At 38.9% G+C, this 20,257-nt stretch overlaps 1 protein-coding gene across 5 annotated transcripts in view; it reads right to left on the reverse strand.

Annotated features, from left to right (window-relative positions):
• LOC113228782 (EH domain-binding protein 1) overlaps window positions 1-20,257 on the reverse strand; it is a 38,548-nt gene that overhangs the window by 13,077 nt on the left and 5,214 nt on the right. Inside the window, exons 2-18 of one of the 5 annotated variants that reach the window (XM_026462160.1) lie at window positions 16,283-16,394; window positions 14,440-14,535; window positions 13,186-13,297; window positions 11,884-12,065; window positions 10,826-10,946; window positions 10,029-10,532; window positions 9,746-9,808; window positions 9,531-9,590; window positions 8,672-8,746; window positions 7,340-7,473; window positions 3,822-3,957; window positions 3,682-3,748; window positions 3,470-3,599; window positions 3,155-3,347; window positions 2,335-2,482; window positions 2,015-2,139; window positions 1,077-1,241 (exon numbers count right to left, since the gene is read on the reverse strand). In XM_026462160.1, the coding sequence (XP_026317945.1) occupies window positions 1,077-1,241; window positions 2,015-2,139; window positions 2,335-2,482; window positions 3,155-3,347; window positions 3,470-3,599; window positions 3,682-3,748; window positions 3,822-3,957; window positions 7,340-7,473; window positions 8,672-8,746; window positions 9,531-9,590; window positions 9,746-9,808; window positions 10,029-10,532; window positions 10,826-10,946; window positions 11,884-12,065; window positions 13,186-13,297; window positions 14,440-14,535; window positions 16,283-16,386 (2,415 nt within the window). In that variant the 5' untranslated portion in view covers window positions 16,387-16,394. Of the gene's footprint in view, window positions 1-1,076; window positions 1,242-2,014; window positions 2,140-2,334; window positions 2,486-3,154; window positions 3,348-3,469; window positions 3,600-3,681; window positions 3,749-3,821; window positions 3,958-7,339; window positions 7,474-8,671; window positions 8,747-9,530; window positions 9,591-9,745; window positions 9,809-10,028; window positions 10,533-10,825; window positions 10,947-11,883; window positions 12,066-13,185; window positions 13,298-14,439; window positions 14,536-16,282; window positions 16,395-20,257 lie in introns of all 5 variants that reach the window. The other 4 variants (XM_026462159.1, XM_026462161.1, XM_026462162.1 and 1 more) reach the window with 4 other exon arrangements.

Here is a 20,257-nt window from a genome sequence, read left to right on the forward strand (position 1 = left end):
TCAATATATTAATCGACCAGTGGGACTGCTAGGCACAGGTCTCCGCTAAGGTTTTTGGTCATAGACATAGGTCACGGCCACACGGGTCCAATGCGTGTTGACGACGTCACGCCTTTCCAAGGGTCGTGAACCTCGTGGCAAGTCTTACTTCACCATCAGTGAGAAATTTCACTATGCTATATATAGTGACAATACTAAAATGTACGAACGTAAAAAATATTTTCACAGGTACGTGCCGCCATAGAGATTCGAACCGTCGACTTCTCAATTGAGAAGCAAGCGTTCTCACACTTAGCTGCCACCACCCTTAACAACATGCTTGAATGCAATTAATTTGACTTATCAAAGTCACTAGTGCTAAAGCATATATTAAAAAGTGTGTCGTGCTAGTGTGCATTACCCATGAAAATCAAACACACCCGTCGTAGAGGTTGTTTTAAAAATTATGGTTATACCATCGAACATGTAACCAGAAATAGAGACGAAATAAGGGCTATCCATACCTGCCAACTCATCGGATAAATGGGCCTTAAATCACTTCTAAATATCAACTCTCGTTTGCGCTGAAATCACAAATTAGAAAGCTGAAATAGTACAGCGCCAACAACGTACATGTGTGTACGTCTCCGTATATTCCAAAAATATTCTGTATTTATTGTAATAAAGATAATATCTCTAACAATGAGGGCTCTTCCATTCGGGTGTGGGAAAAACAGCATAACATTTAATTACATAACAAACTGAATCACAATGTAATTTTACAATTTTCGTCCATTATAGCAAAGCTCAAGTTAAACTGGGCGTGTTGAAGTGAAACAATTGACGACACCCGTCAACTGTTTCGAATTCAGGCTGGCCAATCAGAGCGCAATTGTCACAGTAATGATTTCACAGAATAGTTTTCTAACAATTAAATGACATTTCGTCTCTATTTCTGGTTATATAGTTAATGAGTTATGCTTACTTGTCTGGCTTAGGACACTTGTCATACTCAAATATGTGTAATGCCAATTGGTTGTCATACTTCTTGCTAACTTTGTTTACTGTGGTAAAAAAGTTTAAAATAAATCACGTACCTTTTTAGGGCTCACTTCGTCACTTTTAACTCCGTTCATCTCAGCTTTTGCTTCTTCCTTTTCTTTTTGTCTTCTGAATCTCTCTTTTTCTCTAGCCTCTTTTTTAGTTTGTTCTAGTAGTAGTCTCGCTCTTTCCTTCAGCTCATCGTGACGTGATAACAATTGCTATAGCCAATCACGTTACAGGACGCGCCATTATCATCCAATCAGACCGAACGTAAAATAAGTAACCAACAACAATGAGGAATGGCATCCGTGGACCAATCAAATCCATGGGTGGGTCACGTCGATCAATCGTAGTGAACCAAGGGAAACGTTTCGACCAATCGCAAGCGTCGTTTACATGTAGCATCCAATAGGAAGCGGGCGTTTTCACACGCACACACAGGCAGGTTTTTCAAAGCGATGTGGGTGGAATGAAAAGAAATGAAATGACGTTATGTACTTATGTGGAAGTAAAATTTAAATAAAAACTGTTAAATGTTAAAAAAATAAATTGGGATTGAGGAGCGTTATACAAAACTATAGAAATTGTAAGTCGATTGTAAAAGAAAATTTAACAAGTCTAAAAATAATGATCAAATAATAATTTTTCAATCAAAAGGGACAGCACTATTTTTAGATCTGTTTATAAACTTTAGAAAGATATGCAACAAAATAGGTAACTACGTAACTAACCAGCTTGAAAGTTTCACACTAAAGTACTGTTACTTCAAATCCGCTACAAAATTATTAGATCGTGGTTTCGGTTTCGCTTTAAAAGATTTAAAGTAAAATACGTTTTCCACTGAGTCGAATCGAAAGGCGAAATTGAAACGACGTCCATGGATTTAAACTATGCTATGTCAATCTGAATAGGTACATAATCTAATTTCATTATAATTGGGTAAAAAGACAGCAACACTAAAGCCACTAACACTAATTTGAAAATCACTTACCGGCGTCGGTTTGGGCAATTCGGGCGTTTGCAGCTTCGGCTGGGAGTCAGTTCCAGGACTAGCTGGGTTGCTGAGAATCACCACGTTTAGAGGATCTGTTAACGGCTCTTGTTGTTCTGATTTCGCTGAAAAAACAGACGAGTAAAATAGGAATAACTATAAAAAGTATCCGTAGTGAAATATAATCCAGCACTACTTTATTTGAGAGTCAAAAGTCCATTATCCTGGGTAATTGGACTCTGCTCCTGAGAAAAACCACAGAGATTGTAATGCGTCTTTAACTTGTGATATGGGGAGAATTAGGGGGTCAATGTCCTTACCAGGTTCAGCGTCGTGAAGTCCGTTGCGGTGCGGTAGGGGTTGGTCCTCTTCGTCGTCCGAACCGAAAGGATCGGTCAGCTCTTTGCGCGTCATTAGACGCAATTGCGGCTGCGGCTGCGGCAAAGGCTGCGGCTGAGGCTGCTGCGGCTGCTGTAGTTGTAAGGAAGGCATTCGATGTATTTTACTCGATTCCTTGTAACTGTGCGATTAATCATGTGGGACGAAACGGGCTACGATTGAAAACTGAGTGTAATGAGTAGAATAAACCAAACAGTCATGAGTAGAAGCTCATTAAAACTAATACGATTTCTTTCTAACATGAACACTCATCCTCCGATTCAAGATCTGTTACGTCCAGCAAAAAAATAGGCTTAAGCTCCAAACTTGCCAATCGAAATTCACTCAAAATTTTACTTCAAGCATTAAATTTTTAAAAGTTTTTGGCCACATCCGATAGCAAACTCCTATGAACACAAAGGTTCAAATAATCAAATAAGGAGAAATTGAGTGTCCCTCAGAATTTGACGACTTAAAGCTCTCACTGGCACTAAAACTGCTATGAACAGGGGTGTCGTTAATCAGCAGACCCACGACATTTTCGTCCCGTGACTTGGTATCAGAAAAAAAGGCTTTTGTCTACAGTTCAATTGGAAGGTTGTTGTTCCGAGCCGTTTGGATATTCACTGGTTGGACTATTCACAGAAAATGACACTCTAAGACCAGACACCGCATAAGCACTAAAAGATTCAGGCAATTACTCGACCGAAGGTTTCTTCCTGGGAGCAGCAAGGTATTTCGACCTCGTTGGACCTAACTTACCTCATTGGCTTTAAGCGGTTCCGCAAACCACTTGGCCGTAGGTTTATTCCCGGGTGGAGATAGCATTTTATTGAGTATGCTCTTGGACTGTTGCAGGAACATATCGCGGACGTCTTTGATCGCCCCAGGGGAGTTCGGCTTGTCCGGCGTTGAACGTTCTTGGGAGTGGCGAGATTCTTGAGAGTCTTGAGACCTTAAATTGTTAAGGGCAAAAACACAATCAGGTGACAATAACAACGAACGTCAAAAGGTATCCTCAATTGTCGCTCACGACATCACATTCCAATTCGCGCCGACGGTCAGTAAGTGACTCACACGGGCCGAGACTTATTCTCCATTCGATGCGATCTTCTCGTGCTGATCTCTCGACTGAAGAGGTCCTGCGGCAAGGAACCGTCGGTGTCGTGGCGGCCGACCAAGTACGACGACTCCGTCTCGTCGTTGCCTGAACAGATAAACCGGTCGATTGAAACTCCAAGAACATCGGAATACTCGAACCGCTTTTCGGCGGGCGTTCGCTCACTGACCTAGTTGTTCGACCTGCAGCTCGTTGCCGGTGAAGTGCGCTCTCAGTTGGAACAGGTAGGTCATGATCTGCAACAAGCGACCGTTAGTGCCGGGGCGACGGCGGGCGGCGGCGGGCGGGCGCGGGCGGGGGCAGACTCACCGCCAGGCGGTCGGGCGTGGCGCGCGCGCAGACGTCGGCCACGGTCAGCACCTGCGAGATGCCGAGCTTGGCGCTGGCCTCCAGCGCGATGCGCACGTTGCGCTCCGCCTCGTCGGGCTGCAGCCCCGAGAAGTCGCTGCGGCACAAAGGTTCCCCTCACCACCGCCGCTCGGAGGAGCAGCATCTCCGACACGTTTGTTTAACAAAGTAACGTGCCCAAAGGTGCCTGTAGACCGGCTCGATTTTTTTGACGATCGACGCGGGTAACGTGGCTTATGTCGAGGAAATTCGTAAGCGACAGACAACCGACAACTTATTTTTAACGATCGTCAAAAATCGAACAGACCTGTAGGCGTATCAAATTGGCGTCCCAGTTCATTTACAAAAATGTATAATTTATATAATGACATTTTTCTATGAAATAAAACAAAAATAAGCTGCCTGTTACCGACAGCCATTGTGACAAATTAACTTCAGAAGCAAATATACGCTTCCATAGTAAGAGTTCTAATTATATTTAAACTCGCTGCTTGTATGTATCTCAGTTTTCTCAACCTTGACTTGTCCGAGAGCCTTGATGATGTCCTTGTAGAGATTTATCATTTCTTGACTTATTAGGAACCCTTACGGTAGCTTCATATGTGTATGTTAACGTATGTGCACAAACAATTTTCCACATAATTTTATATTTCTTCGTTATAAAACGAAGACACAAGAAATTTAAGAAGAAGAAGAAATTTGACATTTCAGCAGAATAAATTTACCATAACAATGCACGTCACCTTGCTTTGAGAGTTATGCAGGAAGTGATAACATAGTAATTAATAAGCACGTCCACTCGCTTCAAAAATTTTAATGGGAGTGATGACGGAACAAACCAACATAAGATTAGTGGAAGGAAAATGAACTCGAGAACGATTCAAAATTTAAAAAGTAAGTGGCCAGGAGCGGTATTCTGTAATCGCTATCGTTATGATTCGGTATGGCTCTGATAGCGAAAGTCGTCGATTGCCGTATCGACAACTTACCGATTATGCTATTCTGTAAACCCACGATAACGAAAATCGTTACTGGAACCGACGCGTACCGACAGCGACGTGACGTGAGCATTTCATTATCGAAAAATATACGAAATGGGAACATCCCGACGGGAGGCTATGTTTCTCGACCAATCACGATCGAGCGTTCAAATAGTTATTAACAAGCACTCTTAACTATGGTTATTTAGTTTGTGAAAAGTAGTAGTTTCAGTTTTTTCACGAATTAATTTTTAGTTGAAGTATTATTTCGTTTTGAGTTTCTTGATTGTTTGTTGCTTTTTAAACAAGTGATTGCAAGACACAGCCAAGAACAAGTACCTTTTAATTACGAAACATTTTGGCTTACCTTAAGGCAAAACGTGATTTTTTTCCACTTAATGCAATCAAAACACAAATATCAAACAGTGAAATGTTTATAAGAAAGCGCGTCGTTAAGAATAACGACGTTAACAGGATGTACTCGAAGAGCCGATAAAAATATCAAATCTTAACGAAACTTAACGAACGTATCGAACAGAATTGTCGTTATGATCGGTTAAAGTAGTGTACAGAATAATAGCATTTGTCGACAAAACCGCATAACGAATATCGAATAGCGAGCCTCAACGATTACAGAATACCGCTCCAGGTACCAGTAAAGAGGGTGATAAAAAGATGGGATGACCATGAAGGTCAGGAACGTCACAAACTCTACCGTTCACGAGATTTAACCATCGCTTAAAAAAACATTCATAAAAATGATTTCTGCAAAAAACTGTCCCTGCATACATAAATAACGAAAATCAACAGTAGTGACCCGTTTACATAACAGGTTTTATTTATATTCGGGTTCATAGGCAAAAGCCTATGATTAAAAATAAATGTTAATTTATTAATAAAAACATCGAAAACAAAGAAATATTCCTACGATCCGGTTGGACTCGTACCAGAGACCTCATCACAGCGTGGCTGACTCAGCCATCGAATCGAAGGTATTTCTCTTTGTTCTCGATGTTTGTATTAATAATAGTAACAAACTAGTGAAGTAATTTCACAAAAATAATTTATTACCAACGTAGTAAAACATCGTAATAGTCAATAACTTAGTATTACAAACGTCTATTTATTTTCCTAAAGCAACTTACTTGTTCTCCACAAGACAAACTGCTTTACGAATGTGTAGCCTTGTTTGATCAAATTGACGACTTCAAGTACAATTTGCTTACCTATGAAACTATAAAGAAAAAATAATCTTAACTTAACTGGCGTACTTTTTTGGATTCTTTGAACTTAGCACTTTTATCTTCTCTACGGGGTTTTATATTAGTAACTTATTTCATTCTTAAGTTTTTAAAAGCTAAAAAACACAAAATCCTATTCACACGAGCAAAACCACATGTAGTATAATGCGTGCAGAAGAAAAACTTGAGTCCAACTAAACTCATGGTTTAAATTAGTAACAAATTGCTACCGTTACGTTCTGGTTTAGTAACCGAAATAATCATTGCTAATTTGCTTTGTTTAGTTTACATCGTAAGTGTTAAGTTGCCTTTAGAACGTTCCAATTTAAACGTTAATGACTAACTGTCAGTGATTAATTAAGTACAATTTTGCCATGGTCGATTTGAAAGGTTAATATAATAACATAACAATAATATATTTATTTGACATCACAAATACAAAGAGCAACATGACAAGATTTCCAAAAATAATATAACAAAAAGCTTATGCTAAAGTGCCATTATATTTTAACATTTATATGCATTGCAAACGGGATACGCTGACACGCCTGGGAGCACTATGCACGGTCGCAGTTGGTTCCACACTAGGCAGAGCCTATCTTGTGACGACCCTATTACGAGTTCATTAAATGAATTTCGACAATGGTATGTTACGTTGCATATTATATTAAGTTTATTATTCAATAATGACGATGTTTTACAACTATGATATTCAATTATTTTCGTGAAATTAATACATTCTGAATTCGAACCAGCCGCTGGTATCAGTAAAGGTGCCTGGCTGAGTGAAGAAAAACTTTCATAGATTTCACACAGATGGCGCTGCGACAAAAACATCGTTAAAAACAAAGCTGTAGTAGTGCTCCTTGTGAAAGAGTTCGTCCAGGGAAGTACTGCCATCTTACCTATTTCTGCCGCCAAGAAGTAATGTTAGCCTTACTGCGTTCCGGATTTGAAGGGCAAGGATGCTGGTGAAATTACAGGCACATGGGACTTGTCAACTTATATGTCAGGGTGACGGGCGCAGTGGCAGTGCGCCTCAGATCTTTGCGATCGATTTAAAGCTCCGCGTCGCAGTGCAACTATGGACAGGCATGTAGCTTACAATCAGCTTTAACGACTTGTTAGGTCCCGTCACTTGATATTATAGAAAAGTTCGTTAGGTCAGCTGGTTCGTTTCGTAACGTTCCAATTTTGGATTAATGATTACAACAGATTAATATAAATTCAGTAAAAAGCGACATAAAATTGTACCCACATGAGATCCGGGCGATGTCGATGAACAATCGCGCAGAAGGCGAGGCCGGAGCGGAAGCTCGTCGTGAGATTGGTGACGCGACAGGAGCGGTACTCGCGCGTCACGGACTGGCACCATTCCAGGAGGTCTTGCACCTGGGGCAAACAAATGATCTTTCGTCACTGGCCTCTTATGCCTTTGCCATATGGTTCCGATGATTTTATACTAACAAAACTGCATGTCAACGCAAGAAGACAACGTGATAAGGATATAAATTAGAAGGCACCCATTTTAGAGGTCACCCACAAAATGATTTTGAATATTTTGGCTTACCCGTATTCTCCATTGTGATTTTTTCGTGTCTATTTTTCAAAATGGTAGCCACTTATGGATAATTGACATCAATACAAAACAAGAAATGTTTTGAGACAAAATCTCATAAAGTATTAAGTTTCCTAGATATAAGCTATCAAAGAGTTTACAGGAGGCCTAAACTCAAAGTAGAACAAAATCTGTAAACTTGCTTTTAATATTCTTTTACAGTCATTCAGATCTATATAAAGCGTCAATGTCAAATCCAAGGGGAAATCCTTACACTTCATACACCTCCACATATATTTCAATGGTCTTATTTCAATGCTTATCATCTGCCTAAAGTAAAATGTGAGGTGACTGGATCCATTTATCTTGAACTACATTACATCAAGGTGGATATTTACACAAAAATAGGCATTTATCTCGTACACAGACAGGTAGGTATTTTAAATGGTTTTAAAATTTTTAAATTAGCGATAAAAATAAGAGACCGTGGAGTTTTATAGCATTTTAAAATTATCATCATTAATTAGCTTCAATTCAAAAAGAAGTAAGTACACACAAATTAGGTTTTCATTGCGCTAATCAAAATGTGAAAAAAAACACTAACTTATACTTTGAAGAAATGACACCTTAAGAGATTTCGTACGTAACAATTCTAATTTATGTCAGTTATCAATTTAGATATGTTTTATATTCGGCCGCCATTTTGATTATATTTCAAAATTGGCGCTACAGGCCGCAAATAAATAAGCCAGTCTCCATAGTAAAAATTTTAATCCCCTATACGTTTCTTTTTAAAACAGAATTACGTAATGCTGTGTATTTGACATGGAAAAGAGAACAGAGAAGTATTACACATAAAATGTACTCATATGCGTTGTATGGTAAGGCATTGCATGCAATTAAAAAGATAAATTGATATTCAAGATAAGGCGTTGCAGAGTAAAACAATGCTTAAGCAATAGGCTAAAACAAGCGCCTTGTTAAGTTCAAGTGTTATTTATTATATGCGCTACACAACTGAAGCTATCTCACCTGTGGTATTTTACTGTAATCGGCTGTTTCCGGCACCGGTTCGACAATTTCAACGGCCGTTTCTTCAGTCGACGTCTTAGCATAGATAAAAGATAAGAGATAGACATAAAATACAAAGAAAGAAGTACAAAATAGAGTTAAAAAGAAAACAATAGAAAATTAAATAGATAAAAACTATATTGCAAAGCAAAAGAAGTAAAAGCTAACAGGTTACGTTTGGACCCGTACTATTGTAACGCTGAGTGTTCTAGAGAAAATAATTAAACTCGAATGCATTTATTATATGTTACCATAGAGCATTTAACTGTAGGCTTGTTCCAAAGACATTATAAAGGTGTACGAAAATATAGATAACCAACGGTACGTCACAGTTTTCTCATGCCTTCGAATGACATACAGTGCCGTCTTTAAGCTTCGTGTCCCGATGTCCCCAAAATACTTAACAATGTCCCGCTTTGGCAAAGCAAGACACACTTGACACAATTTTTTTTTAAATGGTGCCGTAGCAAAGAATATATAAAGCCAGCCCACCAGACTACACAAGATTTCTTAAAATTTTTGATTATTAAACAATTTTTATTTTTTTAATCATCAAATATTTCGTAACACTCATAAACATGAGTTTTATTTTTAAAACAATAATAAATATACGGGCGTCCTGCTCTGTGAGAAATATGAAATGGTCACGTTAGGTATACCATGTATGCAATTTAAAGAACTAGTTTCATCATCTAAAAACACGAACACCCCAATAGAGATTACTAGTATCACAATTTGAGGGTCCAATAGTAACTTGTCAAGTTTTATAAAACATTATAAAACTGTCAAATTAGTATACTGTCAATACAATCAACTATACCTGCTTTTCAACATTGCCTGTAGTTTCTGGCAACGGTGTGACATTTTCTTCGGTTGGCGTCTGAACCGTAGATAAAAATAAAGAAAATAAATACATAAATACAAAGTACAAATTAAAGAAAAAGAAATAGAAAAGGAAAAATAGAAAAGAAACAAGAAGTTTAATCCGTATAATTCTTCTACACTTTATATATTTCTATGACATTGACATCTTACCTGTGAAGTTTCGCTGTAGTCCACTGATTCTGGCAAATCGTTTACATTTCCCTGGTCCGGCGTCTTACCATAGATAAAAAATAGAATTAAGAAAAGAAATAGAAAAGAAAGTGCAAATAAAGAAAGGTGAAAGACAATAAGAAAAAAATGTTTTAAAATCGACCTACTTAAACAACAATTTAACAGCACCTTTTGCCCAGAAGATTAAATTAAATATTTTTTTTAAATAACGAAAAAATTATTACAACAACATATTTGCGCATAAATCCAAAATACAACCTACCGGTGTTTTATCCTTATCCATCCTTCCAGGCAATAATTTCTCCACTTCTCCAGTGGGTGTCTTGTCATCTTCTTCATTGTCATTTTTATCCAAATTAATATTATTCAGATTCGTTTTAAACTCCAGAGGTTTTAAGTTCCTCCTCACAACTGCATTAGGTTTAAATATATTCGTTTTAATTAAACTATCCGTTTTTAATTCCGAATTAACTTTACTGGGCGTTGACGAAAATTTCGGCGGTTCCTTCATAGCCATTTTGGTCAAATTTGACAGGAAATCTGGCCGTGATTTTTCTGGTTTTTCTGTGATTTTCAACTCTTCATTTACTGGTGTTACAGCACCTAGGTCGTTCGGGGGATGTTCTGGTACTTCTGGCGAGACAGGCGCGGTGGGGGTGCGGGAGTTGTCGAAGTTGAGGCTTTGGACGCTGTTGGGGGTGGCTGCGATATCGCTGTTCGTGAGAGACTGTGTCATTTCTTCCATTTGTTGGCGGAAATCTAGCACCTGTGGCGAAAATGATAAAAATAGTTTGGTCAGACAATAAAGATTCCTGTCGCAATGTGCGCCTGTAATTCGTCTCCCAAAACATACACAGAAATTAAGACTAAAATGTCAAAATTTCAAAAATAAATTCTGCCAGAATGCCACAAAGCACGCAGGAGGCTTACGCTTACGAAATCCTTCATGTATTTGTTACGACTTTTTGCGCACCTCTGAGAACTTACGAAAGTTTTCCACGCAACCAGGTACCTCTACAGCTACCAGAAAAATTTTTCTACCCGCTATTTATATATTACCTGTCTAGTTGAATTGTCGGAGAGCGTATAAGTGTCGTCCTCGTCGAGATCTTCCAGCACAGCGATGTCAGAATTGTTGTTCACGGAAAGGAGCGAAGCCAACGATTGCATATCTTCGTCGCTGTAAAAATGTGTATACCAGAGTTAAAAACGACCGAAAGTTTCTTAATATTTAATCAGAATAGATTGAACTATAACATCATATCTATTTAACTATCCCTTTAGTTAAGGACTTCGAATTCTTAGCATCAAATTGTATATGTTGGTTACACTCATCTATACCGTGCTTATCAGGTTATCGTCAGTACACAATGAAATCATCATCACCATTATACGCCCCGCTACTAGACACGGGTCTCCACTAATGAAGTGTTTAGGTCATAACCCCTTTCCTAGGGTGATGAACCTTCTTCGACGTGCAAGTTTCATCACGTTATTTTCCTTGACAGTTCAGCGAGAGCTATTGCTGCTGCACATTCACCAACGTACGTAATTTAGAAATTGAAGTCATAGGCAAATATCCAACCGTCGACTTCTCATAGGAGAAGCAACCGTTCTTCCATAGATATAAAATTATGATCTTCAGCTCAATGTGAAGTTTCGAACGAAAATATAACAAAGGTTTATTCTAGAAAGAACCAATCAACTTAAACAAATAAATAAATACTAGACAACGTCACACACGTTGCTCTGATCCCAAAGTAAGTAGCTAAAGCACAAACACCCAGACCCGAGAAAATATAGAAAAGTTAGGGTCGCATTCCAGAACTCTACTCAATGGTCAAGTCAGGACTTGAGCAGACTTTAGTATGATTTCAATCACTGGAAATACGACCCTAATGGCAAGGACTTGAGTATGATTTTCATTGCTCACTTGAGTATTGAGTAGAGTTCGGGAATACGACCCTTAGTTTTCTACACACTGACCCGGCCGGGGACCGAGCCCGGAACTTCAGAGACGGCGACACCACGAACCCGGCGTGCAAGGCGCTCGACCTCGGAGGCCGTGAATTGCGCAGTCGGTCGCGCTTAATTGGCGAAAGCGCAGTCGGACTTACGTGGCCTGGCCCTCCCGCAGCAGGACGCAGTGCAGCGTGAGGTGGACGGTGGCGCCGACGATCTTCTGCGTGGTGGGGTCCATGCTGAGCGCCAGCGCGCGCTGCGAGGGCTCCAGGCTGGCGTACTTGCGCATGTTGATGGAGCGAACCGCCAGGCGGCGGCGCTTGCCCGTCGACGACACCTGCCGTCAAATAATACCGCGTGCCTATCAAGTAGCAGTAGCCCTAATGAAAGGTTCGTCCGGGAGGTACTGCCACGTTACATATTTCTGCCGCCAAGTAATGTCGGCGTTCCGGTTTTGAAAGGACTTGTCAACTTATCCTCACTATAACCTCACTTTCCCAAACTCATATCTTATAAAGAGTGATTATTGAGGAGATGGCAAAACTTTCTATTTATTTTAAATTTCTTATCAAGGGTGTTAATTTGGATAGCTTACTTTAAGAATAGGTAAAAGCCAGTTTGTGAATATGAAGGAAATGTAATGTGAAATCGGCTTGCAAAATTTGTATATATAACCCATTCTTTACATTTCAGTAACTTTGTGTTTTAAGAAACGACTTTGGGAAAGTAAAGCGACGTTATGTCTCAGGGTGAGGGGCGCAGTGCCCCTCACATCTTTGCGTTTTAAAGCTCTGAGTGGTACTGCAACTGTTATGGATAGGCGAGTCGCTTGCCCCCAGGTCCACGACCTGTTCGTCCCATCACTTGGTATTATAGAAAAGAAGTGGATCGCCTGATGATAAGTGATGACAGGATCATAGACGTCCTCTGTAGCACAGTGGGCGGTAGACAATGTGATCTTGGATTCAGTTACAGGTAGGATCAATTTAGGAAATCTATTTTTCTGATTTGGTTCTAGTCTACGTATTCGGAGTCTACTCATACTACACAGAATTCCCAAGTTTGAGACCAGGCAATTGGTGTGATCGTCTGGCACATTGTTATCTCGCCCTTCTCATCGAAATCACCATAATCACCAAATAAACCTTAAAACCTCCACAGCTGGCGTACGCCTTTTCCAAGCGGACAGACCACAGTACGTTAAATGGTGCACAGGCCACACGCGAGCTTAAGGACCCATCGACCAAGACACGACCAATCACCAAGCTCCCCTTTTCCATGACCCTCAAACTACGAAAAAGTGGTATAGAACTATCTATATTAAGGCAGTCAAGTTATAAAGAAGTCCTGAATCAGTGCCAAACAAGGCATTGAACTCAATACAGTCAATCATCACGTCTTTGGACAATTGAATAAAATTCGTCTTTGTACCTTATCTGATATTAAGCTACACTTACATCTTCCAAGACAAAAGTCCAGTCTTTATCTTCAAGTTCATTGGTGCGAGAATCCTTAAACAAGGTCACGGCCACCGTGTGGTTTTCGGGGACCGTGTAGACTACTGTGCCCCTGCAAGTGGGAGAATATACAATGTATAGATATAAAATTGTTATTGATACAAAGATCGAAAAAAGAGAAAAATTCCTTGGATGTTATTGGACTCGGACCAGCGCCTGTTGCCACACTGGGGCAACAGCTCTTACCAAGTGCGCTAGAGAGCAAGCACATCTTACGAATTTCTATATGGGCTTGTTGCAGATTTTTGTATCAGATTCAAAGGCTTTTTGCCGTGACAAACTTATGAAAGTTTAATTACTAGTCAAATTTAATATAAAAAGAATATTAGACAAAGTCATATTCATTACGAAGCATTATGCGTAGCAACGCAAGAAGCTATTATTTAAAGGATTTTGACTCTTTGCTGAATATTAAACAAATTACTTCTTTTACAAACAAAGCAAGAATGTTTTCTCGTTTTAAGTACATGGACATCTGGGAATGGATGTACAATTCACAAAATACACTCACGCCTTTGCGTTGCCTGGAGAAAACCTCTCTAGATTTACTTACATTCATTAACAGAGACGGGCAGTGGGTTAAAACCAAATGAACCCGGTTTTATCCGGGTTTTTATCCAAAGCGCCGCCAAAGGTTTTATCCCATTTATGAATAAAATCGTGGGGGAAACCATTATACGCGTAAAATAATATGGAAGTTGGTATAATTCTATTCTTGTTAGGTTTTTTTTTTTTACGATAAAGAGGCAATTTACAGCAAGCGATACTTTATGATTCGATTTTTGTGGAAATCGATTCAAATTATATTATTATACGATATAACGTTTTTTTGTATTGATAATTTCAATTTTCGATTTTCAAGCGAATGGATTCAATAGAAAGGCAAAACAAGTGAGCAAGCACTAAACATTTTGTAATAATATCATTTCTTTTGAACAAATCTCGATTTACAAATATTTAGTTGTACCTAAATAGTTTTTGCCCTCGACTCCGGGTGTTAATGGGTTTTACCCCGATTTAAACTCAGCATTAAAAAAACGCCGGGTTAAAACCAGGCGTTACTCATCAATCTTTCCACGATTTTAGGATCATAGTCCAATAAAAAAAATGGTCAATTGGAACTATAATGACATTTTTGACAGCATCTATGCAAATCTGTATGTGTAAATATTAACTTATTACTCTGGCACTCACTTGAGCGGATCCTTTAGCGAAGGCTCCCACTCCAGGGGGTCAGTGATGACACGCCGCGAACGTCGCGTCCATACTATACTCAACTTGTTCGGTTTCCTGATAACAAAAGGGCATTAGAGATATAGAGTTGACCTTTCTAAGTGTCTGAGGCAAAAATGATTGATTATATTGTACGGTTACACAAAGCGGCAAACAGTTAGGCGGTATCATTAATTTTGCTAATGCATTACCAGGCGTCAAATATCCACCATCACACTTCCAGTCAAAGGAGTAGAGCCCATTTCTGTACCCTTGATGCCCAGCATTACCCGAGTTTGTTTCTTCCAAGTAACTGCGAGATGTGGATTGACCTCTGTTCTGTTTCCTTTGCGTTATGATGTGGGTTTTTCAAAGAGCGAGTAAACAAGGCTCTCAATGGTGATGACTGCCTCCCAGTTTTAGTAGCAGTAGAGCTCCTTGTGAAAGACTTTGTAGTGCCACCTTGCCTATTTCTGGACGCCAAGCAGTAATGTGAGCTTTATCGCGTCCGGTTTGGAAGGGTAAGAGTGCTGGTGAAATTACAGGCACATGGGTCTTATCAACTTATGTCTCAGGGTGATGAGCGTAGTGGCAGTGCCCCTAAGATCTTTATGATTTAAAGCAGTGAGTGGCACTGCAAAAAAGCCCATCATCAAGTTTCTCGTATTTTGTGTAAGACATGTCGTGGTAGTTGTGCTGACCTTCCCCACCTCTCGAGGTAAGGCATTGGTTCTTACCTGAGAGGGAGGGAGGGGAGGAATGTAGTGTGTAAATATTTATGTAAACACTGACAAATCTCGCATCCCAGGACAAGGATCCGTTTTGTTGGTTCGTATTAACCCGCCGCTGTACAACGAGTGTGTTTTACACTTCATTACCATATTTAATACGAAGCATAAGTAAATTGTTGTTCACCAAAGTTCAGGGTCATGGTGAACAAGTGTACAATAGTGCATATTAATAAAGACAATACAAGCCAAGTTGGTAACAGGTTTGTCATTTTTTCCAACTATGGAATTATTAGAGTTTGTCGTATACCTAAAAACTGCAGTATCTTATCAAGGTTTTTTACGAGAACTTGTTTCCTGTTTACTTTTAAACTATTTTGTAAGTTATTACACTTCGGTAGGTGCTTGATGACGAGGTTCTACCACAACTGGCTACTTAGTGCCTCTAAAGTTAATTTCGTCACTTTGGTACTTATTTGAAATACTCAATTAGAAGACATTCTTTAGTTGCCCCCCTTTTCATCTTGCATATTACTTAACCTGGTAGACATTAAGACTTAGCAATAAGGCTGCCTGTTGTGTTGTACATTAACTTACTTAAATTCCTGTTCTGTCTTGTCATAGTAATTTTAATGTGCAATAAAGAATTTGCATTCATTCAATCATTCATTTAACTGCTTGCGTGGCCGAACGGTTACCATGCTGGTCTGCCACGCAGAGGTCCCGGGTTCGGTTCCGCGGCAGGCCGGGATAAATATTTGTATGGCCTACATTTATTTCTCATGTTAAATTGGGGTGTAATTTGTGGTTATATACGTGTATGTGTCCATGGTACCTGCGATACAGGGTTTTCCTAGTGCGGAGCTATGACTGTGTGCGTTATTGATGGTAGTCATAAGTAAATTCTCTAGTTTGAGACCAGGTAGTTGGTATGAATGTCTGAAGCACACAACGCTATATATAATCGAAGTAATATTTTTATTTAGTGGACACATCCCTTTGAGAATTGCTTATCCCCAGTTCCCACATGACACACGTTACTATAGGTACTTCACGCCTAAATAGTATAAGAAAAACTGCAATAAAGACAAACTAACCACTTAGGCGACGTTTCGAGATCAACGCGGTGGTAGGAGGCGGTGTACTGAAACTTGGCGGCGCGCTTGTTCACGCGCTGCAGTCGCTTCCACACCGACGCCATTGCCGACTCTGCAAAAAACATTTTCATTTGTGATTAATTAGAAAAAAAGTAGAAAACGCTGTGTACAACTCTGCCCTCATATCATATTAACGTTATCGTTTTTTTTTTGGGAAATTGAGTTATTAACATATCCGGAATCAGCAAAGTAAGATCTACAACTCTCTCTAATCGGTTTTTAACATTGACTTACGAATAAATGGACGACGGGTCTAATACAAAAACCACGAAAAACTAAAAACTAAAACGTTGAATTTAAATTGTAATGTCATCGCAGTACTGTCTAATATTGCTTGCTTCGCTGTCAGTCGAACAAACGAAGACTAAAGCGTGAATGACGCTCTGTATACTAATTTAACGCCCTATAAGTTCGGACACTTTTTAGCGCGGACCCGACGTCCATATAATTGTAAGTCAATGGTTTTTAAATATCTTATTTGGTTTCAGTTTTATTGTTGAGCAAAATCAGGCATTTTTTAGGTGACAATAAAACTTCAGGCGTCAATATCTCGAAAGTTAACGAAATGAGTTATACTACAAAGGTTTAGGTAATTAAGAGTCGACACTACCTTAGCTCGAATGCAAATATTTTATCCGCATTAGCACGGTTCATTTTCGTTAGGTCGTGCGGCTGGGACACTGGCTTGATTGCAGAATTTATTTATTTATAAAAGAAATTAAAGGAATTTGATAAATTTAAAAAAAAACCATTGGTATATGTAAAATACCTATTGAACGTAGCGGTTTTCTTGTAAAATGTAAGTTTTTCTATCGTGAAAGTTTTTGGAAAACGTGTTTTACACCTTACAGTAATCAGTGTATATAACCTCAATTGATTCAACACTTCACTGTTATGCTGAATCAATCAAAGCCATCTGAGGTAGTGTAGACTCTTAACTAAATGAGGCACCTGCTTGCTTATAATGAACTTTTCAAAATGGCTCTAAATATGACAATATTTTCAGATAATAGACAACATTTCGAACTACCTATTTAAAATAGTACTAAATATATAATACAAATATAATATTTAAATAAATATATTTACGTATTACACTTTCCTATGATAAACAATCTAAAATCAACAGAATAATAACATAAAATATTTCAATTATTCAAATGTTAGCTGGAAGCAATCCCTTTACGGGATATGCTCGTCTTTGTACAATAACGTTTTATTTCTGTGTTAAAAATTTGTTTTGTTGTACAATAGTGTTTACATACATACATTCTGCCTATAAAAAGATGACAGCCAATAACATGCGACCAATTTTCAGAAGTTTGTTTACTTTTAGTTAATATCCTAAACCTTTATAGTTACCTCTATAGTTATGACAAGGAGGACAGAATTACTAACAATTATAATTGTAATAATACCGGAATGCAAGATATTTATGACTTTTACGCGTATTTTCCTTATTGCTACACATAATTAGTAAATTACTACGAGCACGTGGGATTTGTGAACTTCATGTCTCAAGGTGTCGAACTGTAAAGCGGCCGATCGAATTTGTCTTTTTTAAGACAAAAACTAATTTTCCCAACACCCGATATACTGATAAAAATTACACATATAACGATAACTGACTTCCCGATCCCCGGAGCGATATACCGCTCTTTGGGCGTGCCAATGCCTAACTGACTTGTGAAACTTGCACATTGCATTATGGAAAAATACGGCAATAAAATTTATAAACCCTTGCAAAATGACCGTATTTTTACCATTTAAACCATTTATTGCCACATACATTAATTACATAACAAAACTAAGCTTAAAAGATTACTTATTAATGCAAAAATAAATTAAATCAATATATGCATTAAATGATTTGTGTGGGGGAGACAGACTCGGCATTTACTGAGCGCCAGAAGTGGCTCAGCGCTGGTTTTCAGCCTGCCCCCGATCTTTGCAAACACATTTGTAATAGGGCTTGTTTCGCAAACTTAGTACTTGGTAACATTGTAAAGCTAAATCTGAATAAGTAATAAATAATTCCTTTCAGTTAACTTTAATAAATAATCTGTATTAAAACATCATTGTACATTTTACTCCATTCTAACTACGTTTCTAATCATCTTCTTCTTTAACTGCCTCCGTGGCAGAACGGTTACCATGCCGGACTGCCACGCAGAGGTCCCAGGTTCGATTCCCGGGCCGGGAGAAATATTTGTGTGGCCTACAATTATTTCTCTCGTGAGTTTGGGTGTAATTTGTGGTTGTCTATGTGTGTGTCCATGGCACCCGCGACACAGGGTTTCCCTAGTGCGGGGCTAAGTTGAGTGTGTGCGTTATATCTTCTGTATAAATTTACCGATCCATGTATATAGTATATCATGTGCACCCTAATTCTAAACCAATGTACCACATTAAAAATAAACAATGTAATACCACATTAAAAAATTGTATATCTTACTTAATTATCTATTGCCTCAAAACAAGTATTAGGGGTTGGGTTATAACAGAATGCAATGGCAGCGGCAATAACCCTCGAGATCTGTTACGGTGGTAAGCAACACGCTTGTCTGGCTGCCACGAAGAGCATTTGTTCGTTCCGTTTCTTGATTAATATAATAGAATTAGTATTACGTAACTAGGTAGCATAATGGTTGCTTTTTCAATCGAGATCGACGCTTCGATTCGGGAATATCGTCGATATCGTCGGGAATAGTGCAATAACGCATAATTAGCATTGGATAATAAGTTTCCATTTCGGTAATTTAGTCGCCAAATCAAATACACGTAACTGTCGTGCCAACCATATAGCGCTATTTACGGGAACCTGTTGTTATCAGTCCATAAACAACATAAATTAATGCTTGCAAAACAGAAAGTTATTGCCATAGAAATAACAAAATAATGACGTTCAATCGTAAAATTTGGTTTAGTGCTGATACGCGCCTTTTACCAATGCTAGGCCGATATGCACTATCCCAGACGATATGTGAATGTTTCGTAGCGGTACTTCTCGCGATTGGTGGAGGAAAACATGTAAAGTCCCCAATTGCATTGAGCTAGTGTGGCGGATTACGGCCAAAACTCTTCCCATATCCTCTATGGGAAGAGTTTTGCCCGAATCTCCTGATTCGTGCGCAGCAGTGGAGAATATATAATATTGAAACGCGTTTTTCGAGCCGCTCAATAAATAACTGCCGTAATCAGTAGGGCAGCTGCCGTTAGCGCGGGCGGACGTGATTATCTATGTATTATCAATCACAGACAGAAACGGAAGCCACATCTGGTCGTGTTTATTTTCATTTTACTGAAACGCACACCAAATAACATTTTTGTGGCGGAGATCTATGCTAAGCATGCAGCAGTGGCGTGGCTACAACATACCAATAACCACTAAAACGTAAATGTACGCAATACATTTTTAATCAAATTCTGCGTGTAGGTAAAAATATCGACCTCGACGGCCTTGCGGTTAACACTATGAGATCTTGATGAAGAGGTCCCAGGTTGTTTCATTCCCGGCAAGACTCATTTAAGAAACGAGCTTTTTTAAAATATGGTTCAGGGCTATCTTTTCTGATATTCATAATTCTTAGGAAATTCCCCTAGTCGGCGACTGTAATCGTCTTGGTATACGTTATTATTAGTTAAATAATAATGTATAAATAACAAAATAACTTTATTTACCTACACTGGCATTAAACAACATCGTTAGTGTTACTTGAGGCTGGACGTAAGTGGCTATTCAGACCTACCCTTTTGGTGAAACTCCCGACATTTTTTATTCCAACAGTAGTATGAAGCCTCTAGACTTTTTAGTAGCAGTACAGCTCCTTGTGAAAGAGTTCGCCCAGGGAAGTACTACGTTCCGGTTTGGAAGGGTAAGCGTACTGGTGAAATTACATCAGATTACATCATCAG

Source organism: Hyposmocoma kahamanoa, unplaced genomic scaffold, assembly GCF_003589595.1.
Source record: "Hyposmocoma kahamanoa isolate Upper Pololo Valley unplaced genomic scaffold, ASM358959v1 240, whole genome shotgun sequence".
NCBI classification, from domain to species: Eukaryota; Metazoa; Arthropoda; class Insecta; order Lepidoptera; family Cosmopterigidae; genus Hyposmocoma; species Hyposmocoma kahamanoa.